The 15,966-nt window shown below is 42.6% G+C and overlaps 1 protein-coding gene across 8 annotated transcripts in view; it reads right to left on the minus strand.

The window, feature by feature from the left end:
* Nucleotides 1–15,966, minus strand: part of PBX1 (PBX homeobox 1) — a 346,007-nt gene that overhangs the window by 55,586 nt on the left and 274,455 nt on the right. For 4 of the 8 annotated variants that reach the window (XM_085022549.1, XM_005655372.4, XM_013988079.3 and 1 more), the window contains 2 exons: nt 13,752–13,864; nt 12,321–12,410 (listed from right to left, as the gene is read on the minus strand). In XM_085022549.1, the coding sequence (XP_084878675.1) occupies nt 12,321–12,410; nt 13,752–13,864 (203 nt within the window). The remainder of the gene's footprint in view (nt 1–12,320; nt 12,411–13,751; nt 13,865–15,966) is intronic. The other 4 variants (XM_085022551.1, XM_005655374.4, XM_085022550.1 and 1 more) reach the window with 1 other exon arrangement.

The raw sequence follows: 15,966 nt of genomic DNA on the forward strand, positions 1-15,966 counted from the left end.
TCTTACTTATTTTAATAAACTTGAATTAAATAAGTTAATGCATATAAAGTGCCTAACACATGGGAAGTAGTCAATAAGTGTTAGTTTTTAATACAATTATTAAATGTCATTTTAGCCTGTTAATTTTCTCCTCATTGTTTTTTAATTGTTCTTTAATCTACTGCTTTATACCACTTCCTTATTTTATTACTACTTGAGCTGCTTTATAATCTCTGTAAGTACGTTCTTAGCGGATGCTATTTATTTTAACCACTCATTCTAGCTTATTTTATGTTTTTATTTTTCTCTTTACTACTTGTGTATCTTAATCACTTTGAACCTTCATTTTGCCATTTCACATGCAATTTCATCCTCTCCTCCTGCCATTTTTATCCTTCCATTACTTTGTAGTTCATTAGTATATTCTTTCTTCCTAATTCTCTTTTTCTTATTTCCTGGCTCTTTTAAATTTAATATTTGTGATTATGTTTAAAAATAAGTTTTTAATTATTTAAAAAAATAATTTTAGTTTTATTCATCTTATCCTTGTAACTTGTTGCACTTATTCTTCTAACCCATTCTTTAAAATTTTTATTTGTTTAATTATGAAAAATGCCAAGTGTTAAGTGTTAGCAAAAACACTTTGGTGGAAGTCTTCGCCCAGTGAAGCGAGGTGGCTCCTTCTTAGCTTTTCTGCTGGTCTAGGGAAAACTGTTACTTCTACAGTTAATGCCCTAGTGTCATCAATGCTGTTCTTCCATCCTCTAAAACCAGCACTTAACATGTGCACCCTATTAAGTTAACAGGCAAAATTTTCCTCTTTTTCTATTTCACTGTCCCCAGATTTAAGAAAGAAAAAACCACAAAAACCTTTATTGATATCTCACACCTAGATTCCTGGAGCAGTCTTGCCAACTATTTTAACGAGCCATTCAATCAAGAGACACTTGATTTAAAATCTCTCTTCTTTCTCATGTCCCTGGCTAAGATGGCTAACCAAGTATGACACGATAGTGGTGGAGAGTAAGCTTTACCTGGGTAAGGACTTTGTATATAATTTTTAGATTTAATTTTAATAAAAGAACCAACCAATCTTAAGCCTTCTATATGCTACCCTGTAAGTATATATAGCAGAATAGTCACAGCAGAATTCTTGTAGTTCTTGTCCATATCAGCCAGGTTCCAGAGTATTATGACCAGTAAATATAATGGATTCTTACTCTTAATGTTCTCGCCACCTCCCTTCATTTAGCATAAAGATTAGAGGTTCAAGGATCCATCTGGATAAAGGGAAAGAATAGAAGCTTTGGAGTTAAGACTGCCTTGGGTCCACACACTGGCTCTATCACAGAATGGCTATTAGTTATGCAGCAAACTACTTAACCTCTCTGAGTCTCTGTTTTCTTATCCACAAAATGGGGATGAGAATGTTTCTAAAGATATGGGTCTGTATTATGGCATGCATACTAACTATTATGAGTTAGTATTCTTAGTATGGTGATTGGTGGAGACTCAAGTTACCCCCAGAACTGCAAGCACGTAGTTAGTTGTGCTGTTGTTTTTTGACCTCTCTAAAAAGGCACAGAGCCCTCAATGGTTATGCTGGGTCTCTCTAGAACTCCTGAGCTCTGGTGATGGGAACCGGAAACTTCCCTTGTCAGAACCTCATCCTCTTACAAAGTCGCCTCTCAGTCTACAGGTCGGCTGAGGCTGGGCTTCCACACGCCCAGGATAGATCGCTTCCCTGAGCAGAAATAAAGTACAAATTTCAGACAGGTTTGTGACTTGGAAACATCTGAGGTTTGTAGAAGTTTGGGGGAGATCTCCAAAAATGAATTAGACTTCAAGCTAAAGGAGGCTCGAGGAAATAGGGGGAGACATGGTAAAAGATAAAAGAGGAGAGATGGAGTATCTTCCAAGTAAGGAAATCATACGATAATTTAATTTCCAAATATCATTAGTTTCTATTTGCATATATTTCAAAAGTTCCTAGTATGGAAAAGGGATACGAAAGTTCCTTTAAAAGCAGACACATCAAGTCAGAACCTAAGGCAAATGTAGAATAAACCATCTTAGTCAATTTTAAATAGCGTTTTTAGCAGGGATTGGCTATAAGAGGGAGTGAAGGGGTGAGAAGTAGCTGGGGTGCGAGGGGGAGGGGATCATCTAACAGGTTGGAAAAGAACAGACTATTTCATGGATAACTTGGTACCCTGTCCGTCTTCCTTTCCCCTCCTTTTTGTTTGTTTTTATAAACTGTGAGAAAGGGGTAGACACAAGAAAGTAAAGGGTAGTACATTTACATGCAAGTATGTTACACCTGTCAAAACAGAGAATGCACATGTATGGTTTGTACATTTAATTGTGTAAAATTTTACCTCAGAAGAGAAATAAATGGCAAACAAATATTGGACTCTAGTTAATGATCTGCATACTGGTCATATTCCTTTAGCTGAAAGTGCACTGTTGTCTACAATTTACTTTGAAATGCATCAAAAAAATGAGATGGACTGCGAGATACCTAGAAGGATGCAGATATGGATAGACGGATAGAGGATACAAGCCAGAAGAACAAAATATTAATGGCAGAATCCAGGTACATTTCACTGAAAATTCTTCTAAATTTTCTGTATTTTTGAAAACTTCAAAATAAAATGTTGGGAAAATTGTAAAAGGTAGTACCGTTAATGAAAAGATAGCAGCATAATTCCTCCTCTCAGGTAAGTCCTAGGCAGCACTGAAAGGCTTTAGACCAGAGTTTCTCAAACTCAAGGTGTATCAGAGTCACCAGAGGATCTGGTTAAAAATCTGAGTCTGACTTGGGAGTTTCCTTCGTGGCTCAGGAGTTAACGAACCAGACTAGGATCCATGAGGATTTGAGTTTGATCCCTGGCCTTGCTCAATGGGTTAAGGATCTGGTGTTCCATGAGCTGTGGCGTAGGTCGCAGATGCAGCTTGGATCCTGTGTTGCTGTGGCTGTGGTGTAGGCCGGCAGCTGTAACTCTGATTAGACTCCTAGCCTGGGAACTTCCATATGCTGCAGGTGTGGCCCTAAAAAGCAAAAACAAAAACAAAACAAAACAAAAAAATCTGAGTCTGGGTGGGGCAGAGATTCTGCCTTGGTCTCAAGCTCCCTTCTAAGGCCAAAGATGCTGACCTGTAGGGAGGAAGGAACATCTAAGCAGAGCTGCCAGAGAGGGCTTTGGTCACCTGGGGATCTGAACAGAGGGGACCCCTCTAAGACCCAGGAGTTTTGAGGCATAAAGAAAGGTTTCAATTCAGATGAGGTTAAAGCCATGTCTGGCTTAGGCTTAAAACATTATTAGGTTAGATGAATCAGTGGTGGACAGTGTTGGAAATTACTGCAAATAGAACTCTAATAAATGTAGGTATTTATACTTTAAATCCTCCTCCAACTTATTTCATTGTTTAGTGTGCATTATTATGCTAATCTGAGTTAACTTCTTGCACATGGTAAATTTTTAATAGAGTTCTATTTATATGAGGAGAGGCTTATTTAAGCAGCCTGTCTTTCTGTGCTCTTTCTGTCCACTATTTTCACAGCGTCATAGCTCTAACACTACCACAGTGACTACTGAACAACTGGCAGGGCATCTAGAACTGTAATGTCCAATATGGCAGCCACTAGCCACATGTGGCTATTTCAATTTAAATTAACTCAAATTAGATACAATTAAAAATGCATTTTCTCTTTTTAAAGATTTTTTTCTACTATAGTTGATTTACAATGTTCTATCAATTTCTGCTGTACAGCAAAGTGACCCAGGCACGTGTGTGTGTGTGTGTGTATGTGTGTGTGTGTGTGTGTACATATATACATATATATATAATTGTTTTTCTCACATTATCCTCCAGCATGCTCCATCACAAGTGACTAGATACAGTTCCCTATGCTATACAGTAGGATCTCATTGCTTATCCAATCCCAATGCAATAGTTTGCATCTACTAACCCCAAATCTTTCTTAGTCACATTAGCCACATTTCAAGTACTCAATAGCCACGTGTGGCTAATAGATAACTTATAGGACAGCACTGACATAGAACATTTCCACCAGTGTAAGAAATTTCTTTTTAGTTCCAGAACAGCTTTTCAGTTCCAGGTATAGTCATTCTGCAAATCTACAAAAGAATGGCAGATGTCAAGCCATGCTATTAAGCACCTCATATTTTCAGCTGATAGGAATATTATGTAAATACCTCCTCTACAAGCCATTCACCAAATTCTCTAAAAATAATATTACATTGACTATATATAGGTGGTGTAGTCTTTCCCTTTTAGTGAAGCAGGCAACTGGACCAGGTAACTTTCAGTCCTTCCAACTTTCTTTGACTTTACAGAGTTCAAGAACCATGTCCTATTGATATTCACACTGCTGGTGCTGGATATCAGAAAGTTCTTAAGAAACTTGTTGAATAAAGTAGTTATTCATTTATTTTTACTTATCTGGTTAGTTGTTCCAGACTCAACATGCCTTCTGCCTTATGTCTCTGTCAAATTGGAGAATATTTTGGGATCTAAATACTAAATAAAAAAGACATGCAAAAAGAATATCCCCAAATTCAATTAGAGCCAGGAATAAGTAGAGATTTTTAAAGCATACCAAGTTTAAAAGTAACAATTGGATTTTCTTAAAAATAAGTCTAATATTTTATCTGAAAATATGCTTATCTAAGAATATGGAACTCCTTCCAAGAACGCAAGAAGAGGGCCATCTTCTCAAATCAATGCTAACTTTCCCCACAACTAAATTCAGCCAGTATAATTCACTTAATACTTACTGAGGTCTAAAGGGGCCATGCCACCCTCAGGAGCCACCACAAACACCAACTGCCTTTTTGAGATTGTGATTTTTGTTTTCTTTATAGAGCTGAAGGCAGGAACAACTTGAGTCTGGAATAAATGGCCAGACCCTAGCCCAAGGACAGCATGGCTGGAAGGACACATGTGGGCCCAAATGGACATCAACTCCAATAAAAACAGCATGGCATCACTGTCATGTCACAAATGGGAATCTTTCCAAACTCACGAATTTCCCTGTTACTTATAGCTTTGAAGTATTTCCTCTCCTCCTGTATTTCCTTGGGAATGGAAAAACATCATGTTTATAAGTAGAGCATGATACTGCAAGAGGTCTTTGACATCATCTAGCTCAAGTATCACTTTCAGAGTTCAGGAAAGAAGTCGCACCAAGGGTCAGTGACTAGTCCACAGTCACACAGGCCAAGAATGGCATGAGTGAATAAACTATAAACACACACTATAAACGTGATAATATTCAGAGTGACTGTATCACTGGGTTTGAGATCAACAAAATCCTTTGTGACTACTTCTAAAAAGAGAAGAGGAGTCTCAATAAAAGGATACTTACTTTATTGTTAAGTCCATGATATGGCTTTTATTTTGTGGGGAACAGGGTCGATTTCTCAAACGATTGCTCTTTGGTCTTGAACACCTCTCTTCTGCTATAGTACTTAATTTCAAATTCCCTTCTAAGCTAGAGCTGATTGGCCCTCTTGTTCCAGTATTTCAACAATGGAAACCTGATCTCAAAGTGTTGAATGAGACAAAGTTAAAATACGTCTTGATTGGCATCACGGTTTCTCCAACTTGACCTAGATATTATGATGCATAGTCTCATTCGCCAAAATCAAAAATGCTATTAATGACATATTTATTGAATAAATGGATGAATGAATGAATGCATAAATACACAAACATGCGGTTGAATGATTTGGCTTCATTCATCTTCTGTACCTGAAGGCTTTAGCCTGGCAGTGGGGGAAAAACTACGGACAGCATATGAAATTATAATATTGGGATTTTAAAATTTTTTTAATTTTTTGCTTCTTTATTGTGGGCTCACGTGGAATGCTTTTCTGGCTGCAAATGCTCAGTTGAGATGGTATTAAGGCTTAAAGGCCTCATCATGTGAGAAACTAAAGGGATTTAACTCTGATTCCCTTTGGCTCTGTCTTAAGAGGAAGTTGGGCTCTAAGTTTCTGGAAGGCAGGAGTCCATCCACTCTATACCGCTGGCTTCACACCTGCAGAGATTGGTTCACTGTCTTCAGGCCTTTCCTCACTTCCACTACCCCCCAGGCTGGGGCTGTTCACTGGTATCCAAAGCCAACTAACCGGGAGCACATGTGGATATGTTTTAATATCTTCAAAATCCACATTCAGTGTGGTAGAAGAATTAAAACTTTGTATAATTAAAGTGAGTTTTGAAAGACCTACATATGATTTTAATTATCACCCTCACTTCCCAGACCAACAGTTCCACATGTGACCACATCTTATTAACATACACTTTAAATGGAAGACAGCTTCTCAGAAGTAGTTAAGAAAAAAGGAAAATGATGGCATGTGGCCAAGTGTTACCAAGTAACCTTTGTGATATCCACATGCCTGAAATGTGTCCACTTAAATAGTTTGCTATTTTTGTCCCAATGATTTATATCTTGTTTATTTTCTTACTAAATGTCCTTCTGTCCCTTTGCCTAGCAAAAACAAAAATAAACACAGGTATGTGATGGTTTACAAAGATCAAAGCCTCATCTCTCTTGTCTCACTACTATAATTATCACAAAGCAAAATCAATAAGATTTTTCTGTCATAAGCTGACATTAATGGCACTTTGCCTTTATAAGGAGAACACTAATGCCTTATTTCCATTTTCAAGAAAACTCTTGAATAGGAAAAATATTATAGGCGTATCTATCAACATTTAAGATGTGGCCAAACTGAACTCACTCCCTTAACTCACATTTTAAAATAATTAAAAATAAATTACTTCAGCCGAAAGAACAATGCTTTCTGCTACCACACATCTCTGAGGATTCAGAGAGAAGTTCATGTAATGCAAGCTCTCCCTCCTTCCCTCCAGATACAACTGGAGGGGGAGCTGATGAAGTAGAAAGGATGGCGCAGACTAGCTTGAATGAAAGAGTTTTCTAGAGAGGGGAGCCCACAGTGAAGCCTGTGAGTAAACAGGAAGAACTGAGGGTCATCCTTGTAGGACTCCAGAACTACTGAGCTGAAAGGACCTCAGTGCTTGTGTACTGGGTAAATTTGATAGATGAAACAATGATACAGAGGTGAAGAGAGTCACCAAAAGAAAAGTCACCAGAAGGATCGGAGCTTCCTGACTTCAAGTTGTTGCTACCTTTCCCCTCTTTGTTCCCGCAGGTTCTGCCCCCATGTCTAGAAGAGACAGCAGTGAGCACCCTATTAGAAGTGATATTCTCTTGAAATGTGGATGGCTACCCCACAAAGAGGGTTGGTTTTTTTTTTTTTTCCCCTTTTTTTGGCTGCACCCACAGCATATGGAAGTTCCCCAGCTAGGGGTCAAATTGGAGCTGCAGCTGTAGGCCTACGCCACAGCCACAGCAATGCGGGATCAAAGCCTCATATGTGACCTACAGCTTGTGGCAATGCCAGATCCTTAACCCAATGAGCAAGACCAGGGGTGGAATCCACATCCTCATGGATAGTAGTCAGGTCCTTAACCCACTGAGCCACAATGGGATCTCCTGTCCATCAATAGGTTTTTAAGGGGATTCTTTTAGGAAAGAAGGCTTTAAAGAATTCAAAGGGATAATTCACTTGATACTATCACCACTAACTACATCTATTTAATGCTGATATGAATCTTATTCTCAGAGAATCTGCACTGGTCAAAATGTTTAGAAACTTTTTCTGAAAAGAAAGACTTAAGAAACTCTTTGAAAGATAAAGACAGGCTATTTACAGATTAGGAAGACATTAAAAATAAAAATCATTACCAGATATTTGATAGCTATTGTATAAGATATGGCTATTTTTTTAAATTCAGCGGTAGCTTGTCTTCTCTTACCTGATTTATTCATTCAACAAACATTAGTTTTGAGAAACTAATGTATGTATTTTAGGACTGAATAAATTCCAACATATTTGGGAGTGAAAGACACAAAGACTGATTAAGCGGGTCTGGGCACATACGTGCAGTGCAGAATAGTGTGTGTGACCAAATGGAGAGAAGAGGGGAAGGAGGGCTGAGAAGGAGGGAGACAGCAAGGAGGAGCTAGAAGTGGGAGAGTCAGCATGACTTTAAGAGTGGAGTGTGATGGGGAAGCTGGGATGGGAAAGGTGGTGCAGGAAGAAAGGCTATTTACACAGACGTACACATGAGTGAATGTAGGGGAAGGTGAGTAGACAGGTAAAGGCGAGCTGACCACACTGCTTGGCATCCAAAGGTTATCGGATGATAGAAGGAGGTGGAAGGATGGGGCCAGAGTGTGGAAGACTCTGAATGCCAGACTCAGGGACTGAACTTGCTTAGGTGGGCAGTAGAGAGGTGCTTTTGACTTTTGGACAAGGAATGACACAATTCAGGGGATGTGTGACAGGCGAAAGGAGATACTACAGGCAGTAATAGTCACTAGGAAACAATCACAATAGCCTAGCTAATGAACTATTTCTAGAAGGAGGATGGTGGCATGGGAAGGGAAAGGAAAGAGTGGATGTGAGAGTTAAGCAATCTCTAAGTCTGTCGGATTGACAGAGGAGGGAAATAATCCCCCTCCATTACTTATTTATTTTATTGTATTGTATTTTAATTTATTTTATTTTTTTGCTCTTTTGGGCCACACCCAAGGCATATGGAGGTTCCCAGGCTAGGGGGTCTAATCAGAGCTACAGCTGCAGGCCTACCCCACAGACAGAGCAACGCAGGATCCGAGCCGTGTCTTCGACCTACACCACAGGTTACAGCAATGCCAGATCCTTAACCCACTGAGCGAGCCTAGGGGTCGAACCTGCAACCTCATGGTTCCTAGTCGGATTTGTTTCCGCTGCGCCACAACAGGACCTCTCCCTGCCTCTCCCAATTACTTAGAGCCACTCTAAACACAGTAAGCATTGCCCACTGTCATTTGAGGAAACAAAGTACTTAAGGAGGGATAACTGAATGCTCACGGTGGCTAAGGAAGGGGTCATAGGCCTTGCGTAACTCTATATCCTTTTCAAAAGCATTATCTTTCCATCTGAAGAGAAAAAAGTGACAACTGTGTCCTAAGCTAGCCTCACTAGGAACTATCTATGGAGAAAACCGCTCGCACGCGAGGAGAAAAAAGGTCAAGTTAGAAAGTCATCACTTAGAACACTTCATCCTGCAATCACATGGAACAACTTATGCTTTGCCAAGCCCTTTCCTATCTCTTTTCCCATTTTCCCTATACCACCCCTGGAGGTATTAAGGGTGGGAATTACTGGTGCCCTTTTAAAAGACCAGTGTGTGACGCCTGCCACAAGCAGGACCAGTCTCCTAGCTCCCATCACACGGCTCTAACCACCACACCTTGCAACCCTCTCACTCCACGGGCTTTTGTTCAAGGCAAAGGGTCTGAACTTTTCAGGCTTTAAAATAGACGCTGGTGGGCTATGAAGCTGTGGGTGCTGTGAAAACCCAGTCAGGGGAGTAAAGGCTGCCCAGAAACTGTCCCCCACCGAATGAAACACAATCCAGAGCCCAGCTGGGAATTCCTTTGCTGCCTTGGGTTTCAGAATTGTTTATTTTTACTCCTTGGCTCCAATCTTTCATTCCTGTCCCTGTCGCTTCTCGTCTCCCTCCTTTGCTCTCTCTCTTCTCCTAGCAGCCAGAGCCCCTCTCTCTCTGCACATGCACACGGCTCAGCATCGAGTGCCACTCGCTAAAAATACATCTCGCAAGCTCTGTCTCCTGCAGGTGGCAAAACCGAAAATTGATATGCCAAGAACAGACCATATCGTGAGCAGCCTTTGATTCATTTACCCTGCCTATTAAAGACCCAGAAATAAAATAAACACAGTGTACCGGGGGTGGGGGGTGGAGGATTAATGTAAAATGAGAGACTCTTTCAAGTGGCATTTTCCAGCTCACTTTTTGTGGTGGGCTTATGTAATGAGATATAATTGTCTGCACATGTTTGGTTACACTATTTCAGAAATGATTCCCAGCCCACCAGATGACGTCATAGGGGCCAAAGTCGACCACCTCCCCTCCCCCCACCACCACCCCAGAGTCTGAGTGCCACTCTCTCCTGTGCTACCCAATTAGGAAAGAAAAGATGCCAAAGAGCAGAACCGTCAGCCCGGTCGTGTAGACTTTCTTCAGTTCTCTTTCGGAGTGTGCCCACATCCTCATCTCCGCACACTCCTGCTTTCCTCATGTTCCTCTCTTCCACTTACATACAGAACAAAGCTTTTTTTTTTTTTTTTTTTTTTCTGGAAAGATCTATCTTCTAGCTCTAAAAGATTCAGGCAATGCATAAACACCTATGTGCTTGAAATCCCCTCCTACAAACGCAGACCAACTTCGTTCACGTGGAATCCATTTTTGAGAACATAATTCTCCACCACAGTATCTTGGATTTTTCTAAGCAGACGTCTGGCAAGTCAGCCATTAATACAGGAATGATAATTAGTATAAGCACAAGAAGGGGAAAAAAAAATCCCTCTGCTCTGGAAATTCTTTCTAAAAAAGTGGTACAGTTGCCCAGAGCATGATTAACAGGGTCAGCTTTGACCTCCCTTCCTCCCTCACTCGCTCCCAGAATGGACCTTGATAAATAGTAAATGAACTTAGAGGATATTCTGCCTGAGGAAGGTAGAAAAGAAAGAAATCCTCACTGGAAGGGGTCTTAAAAGTCACCAACACACTCCCTCCCTTCAACAATATCCTTACCAAGTAGTTAGCCAACCATGTCTGAACACTCCAATGACGGGGGATTCTTAGCTTCCAGAGGCAGTGGATCTCTTCTTTGGACAATTCTTTTTCATTTTTTAAATTTGTTTGTTTTTTTAGGGTCACACCTGTGGCACATGGATGTTTCCAGGCTAGGGGCTGAATCGGAGATGTAGCCGTGGGCCTACGCCACAGCCACAGCGACTTGGGATCCGAGCCACATCTGCGAGCTACACCACAGCTCACGGCAATGCCGTGCCGGATCGTTAACCCACTGAGCAAGGCCAGGGATCGAACCCACGTCCTCATGGATACTAGCTGGATTCATTTCCGCTGTGGCACAACAGGAACTCCCTCTTTGGACAATTCTAAGAAAGACTCTTCAAATATTCAGGTGAAATCTGTTTCTCCAAATCTTCTACTCAGTGATCTATCCTATATCCTACCCTCTATAGATCCTGCACCATGAATCCAATCTCTCTCACAGATGACAGCATGTCTCATACCATTACTTACCAGCCAAACCTCATCTTTAATAGGCTAGGAATTCCTAATTCTTCCAACCACTCCTCATCTGATGAAACAGCTGGTATTATTTTCTTGCTTCCTTCCAGTCTGGCCATCCTCACGTATGGTCTCATCATTGCAGAGTTGAAGACACTATCACCCGTTTCATCGCAGATACTAAACCTCATCCTTATAGGCTAGGGTTCTATTAATACACTATGCCTACCTTTCCTTCCTCCCATCCCCAGTCTATTTCAATCCTAACCACAGAAGCAATGAGGAAATTCTCACCATCACCCAGTTACAGTTTTCTTTGAGAGTTCTGAGCCAACAGTTCTACTGGAGCATCTTATGACCTCTAAAAGCCCAGGAAACCACCCCTGATCTAAAGAACAGCCTCCTTTTCCAGGCTGCCCTCTTGTCCCAGCTTGCTGTCACCGCTGCTGAGATAGCGGACGATTGATCTGAGAAATCAAGTTGGATTGCTGTCCCAAATCTACACTCGGTTCTCCTTGTGTCTGTCTGATCGATTTCACTCTGTGCGACATAGCTTGTCGCTATGAATTTTCATGCTAGTCAGGAGCCGCCAGCACACCCAAGAACAAGTAGAAGATGGTCTGCACCCCTCCTCATTCCTTCAACATACCCAGCCGCTGTGTTAATTTTTTTTAATCATCCTTAGACTGGAGAAAGGTTTATTTATTTTTGAAAGACCACAGACCTGGATGCAATGGATTTGGGCTACTGGTTTTCCTCCCCAGGTTCCCAGGCCCCCGCTTATGGCGACATTTCCTACCACTGTTGTACTAGGTGTCACCTGTTTAGCAGCCCCTCTCAGCTGAACGCATGTGGCCGCAGGTGCCATGCAAACACTGATCGTGTCTGACAGCGCTAGACGCCAGCTGCCTGCATGAAGCCTGCCCAATCGCCACTTTTTTTTGAGGGTAGAATGCTGCCGATGGCATGACCGATACAGAAACAAGAAACTAGGTGACCGGAAAGCTAAGATAAGTCCTACTAAGTGGCATTCTGAGCCCTATGGCTTTGAAATAATTGGTAGTGATAGAATAAAAACAAAGGGTGGCGGGGGGAGAGCCTTGTTTTCTTACACTGATGCCCTGCGGACTGTACATCTGACTGGCTGCGAGTCCGTCACTGTATCCTCCTGTCTGGCTGATAACATGGCGAAGGGTATCCACCTAAACAGATGAACAACAACAGAGAGGAAATTAGTCAGGGTGACGTGGGGGAGGGGAGGCAGAGCATCATCACACAGGCTACCATTTGGCTGTGCCAAATTAATGCAATCATCATCGGAGATGTTCTTCCTGGGAAAGGAACCGTTAGGAGGAGGCTGGGCCTCTCTCTGTGCCGAATCCATATCCTTTCTGAGTTCAGTAAGCAAGACAGTAAAACGGTTGGCAAAAGAAGGCTGGGATTCCCAACACTGAAACAAATTCAACACTGCTGCATGAGATGGCAGGGACCGGGTGATGGGGTGGGAGTTAGGGTCGGGGGAGTGAAGAGATTTTCCTTTCCTTCCAGATCAGCCCATATAACTTCTTTTGCTGGGGATCCTACAGAAGTCACGGTTCTGGGTACAGGGGCTCGGCCAGCCAGCTCACAGAGAGAGCCGTGTGTGACTAACGCTGTCTTTCTGAGGACTTAAATGAAGGCCGGTTTAGTCATTTGACCAAAGTCTGACCATATCTCCTCAAATTTGTTTCCAGGCAATGTTTCCTGAGCCAGGGGGTGCTGAACCACCAGCCGGTTGGTCTATTCCAGGCACATAATGCTTCCTGTTGCCCATGTAGGGTGGGATCCTGGCTGGGCATGGCTCAGACCCCAAGCACACTATTTCACCCTGTCACATCAGGCTGTGTGCTGACACAGGAAGATGGCTTCTGAGCCATCGCGAAGGCGAGCTGCTTACTTACTAAGGAGCACTGAGGGTTTACACCGCATGCTTGATTTTTGTTTGCCAATGAGGATTTAGACTCATCATCACCAGAAACCCAAGTCCCTTGACCTCAAGGATGACTGAGAAGATGCGTTTAGTCAGCCTTGGCTGGGTTGGTTTTTAAAGGTTAAAATGAAACCATGAAACACTAAGGTATGTGCTTACTCATTAATGACCTCCATACTGGGCAAATATTGAGAGTGGAAAACCAACAAACAAGAGAGAGACCTGGAAAGTGAGCTGATGGACGGGACTCATCCTCCCTTTCCCTTACGTGAGCAAATACACTGGGTTCACGTGCCTGGCCTCAGTCACCTCACCCTGGGCCTGCTCCTCTCCTGCTCTCCTACTGTGATTGACAAGCCAGAGCCAAACACGTTCACAAAGTGTGGACAAGATTCCCCATGACCACGGTTGTCTTTGTTCTGGTTTGGTTGTTGGTAAGGTTTGGTTCCTACATCTCTCTCTGTCTTTGTCTCTGTTCCTCTCTCTCTCTGAACAGAAGCAGGAAGTGCCAATCCGACTGAGGGCTCCTGGACTCTAAGGCATTCACCTGGTGGCACATTGGCTGGGTCCCTACCTGTGATTGCACGTTGGCTCCAACCTGGGCCCCTTGGTAAGAATCCCCATTGAGTGACTGCACGCTCATGAACAAATCTCCAGAGTTTGACATGTTAAAAGAACTGGAAGAACCTGGAAAGGAAAGAGTGAGGCACCTGAATCACAGAAAGGAAAAGGCTCAACCCCCGCAACTAACAGCCAAGAGGAAGCATGACATGCAAAGCAACCCCCCAAATAAAAACTAAAATAAAAACAACATCAACAGAGTCTGGTTAGTAGCATGAAGAACAGAGCAAGCAATAAAGGGTGCATATCATTCATGTTATCTGAAGCCACATCTTGCTGCAAGTTGCCATTGGATGGCTTCCCCTTGGCGACTTCGAGCTGAGAAAGGAAACATTTACTCTTCTCAGCTTGGTCTATTTGGATGGAAAACAGTCTCCAAGACTCAGGATCTTTCTCTTTCATGCCTCTAAAGTTCTAGGACTGACTGGAGGACCGAAAGGTGGAGGATACAGGCTGGTCAATGATACTCCTGCTACCATGATGGGCTCATGAGCTCTTTGGGTGCATCTCTCTCCATGATGGGCACTGGATTCTAAATAAGCCATTGCCACCCTCATCTGCTGTCACGTGGGAGTAGCACCTGCAGGGAGTTGGGGGGGGCATGAAGGCAATGTCCCACATTAGGGCTGGCCCTGTCCGCTGGCATTTCTATTTCTAGAAAGAAGGTGAAGTTCCCTACTGGGTGGCAAACAGTCCAAGAGAGCCACAAGGACTACAAAAACATGGGAGGATAATATGCTCTTTCTGCTACCTGCCATTCTGGAGGAAGATGAGATAGAAAATGGGCCAGGAATTCTTAAGCATGTATGAAATACGAAGTGCTGATAATAATGATGATAACAATAACAGTAATAATAATAATAACATAATAAATGGGCCTCCAGAAGAGCAGGTAACCACCTGCTTTCACCTCCTAGTGAAGCTTTCCCTCAGAGAGTTAGCCTGGAGACGCACCACCCGGGTTCCACTGGCTCCACTGTGGTAAACCTAGCCCACCCTCAACCTAAACACAAGGCGGTGGAAAAGCTTGATATTATTCTGAAGTCATCGTGCAGCTCAGCGCATTAGGAAAGAAAGCTCAACGTGCAAGGTTTGGTTAAAACATGACGTTAGCCTGGAAAAGGAGAGACCTCAGGGACCCAGGTCAGTTCCACTCTATTGTTTTCATCCCTGTGTTGCTCAAATTGCACTGCTGTCCTCGAATTCTGAGACAGCCAGCATCCGTGTGGAATCAACCACCAGTGATTCATGCCCCAGCTCTGACACTTCCTTTCTTTTCTCCCAAGATAGGGAGTTTGTGCTGTCCTAGAGCACTGTCCCGCCCCACGTGAAGAGCTGCAGCTAAGCAGAACAGAAGGCTTCTTTTGCTCCTGGGTAAGACCACATAACTAGCAAACCACTTCTACACTCTGCCTTCTGCCTAATTATCCATGGTATCCTCATCTTTCCAAGGCAAGAGCAGTTTAGAGGAACCAAATGATTTACTCAAGGACAATTTACTTGGGGACAACTTGGGGCAACATCCCCATTTTGCTTTGTTGTTTGGGGTGTTCCAACATATGCAAAGTAGCTAAGTACTTTGCTACATAAATGGGTTCTCTGTGCTTACTTCCTTCTTGGGTGGCAGGGGCGTGGTGGGGGAGGGCTGCTTTCTTTTGGGGTTGGGGGATGACCCAAGCACCATCCAAAGAACTGTGACATCTTTGTAGCCCTGGAACATGTCCTGTCTCACCTGGAGCACATTTCTCGGTTTAGCTTATCTGAAAGGAATTTGAAAAGTTGGGTCTTAGGCAAAATAGGCCCAAAATTGGACCAGGTGTGGCTGACACCAATCAGTGGGTGGAGGCTTTGACTTGGACCTTCCTTCAAGTAACGTGGTACCAATCTTTCAAACTGTTCTCCCCGACATGTGGGTGAAGTGGTGTGTAGCAAAGATCACCCTCTTATGTTAAGATATACAAGACCCAGGCTTCTATGTCCTAGTTATAGCCTTCAAATCTCTTTCAACCACAGTAATATCGCCAAAATATTGAAAGCCATTTTATAATAAGTATTACAACACACACTTACATTTAAATGCCATTAGAACCAAGGACTGTCAGCGCTAAGAACCCAATTATATTGTTGATAGGATATCAGATTTTCCCCCTGCTCAGAGTGTTCAGTTT

Source organism: Sus scrofa, chromosome 4, assembly GCF_054392235.1.
Source record: "Sus scrofa isolate SSC_HxYL_T2T_F1_AM1 chromosome 4, Sscrofa_HxYL_maternal_Yorkshire_Landrace_v2.0, whole genome shotgun sequence".
NCBI lineage: Eukaryota > Metazoa > Chordata > Mammalia > Artiodactyla > Suidae > Sus > Sus scrofa.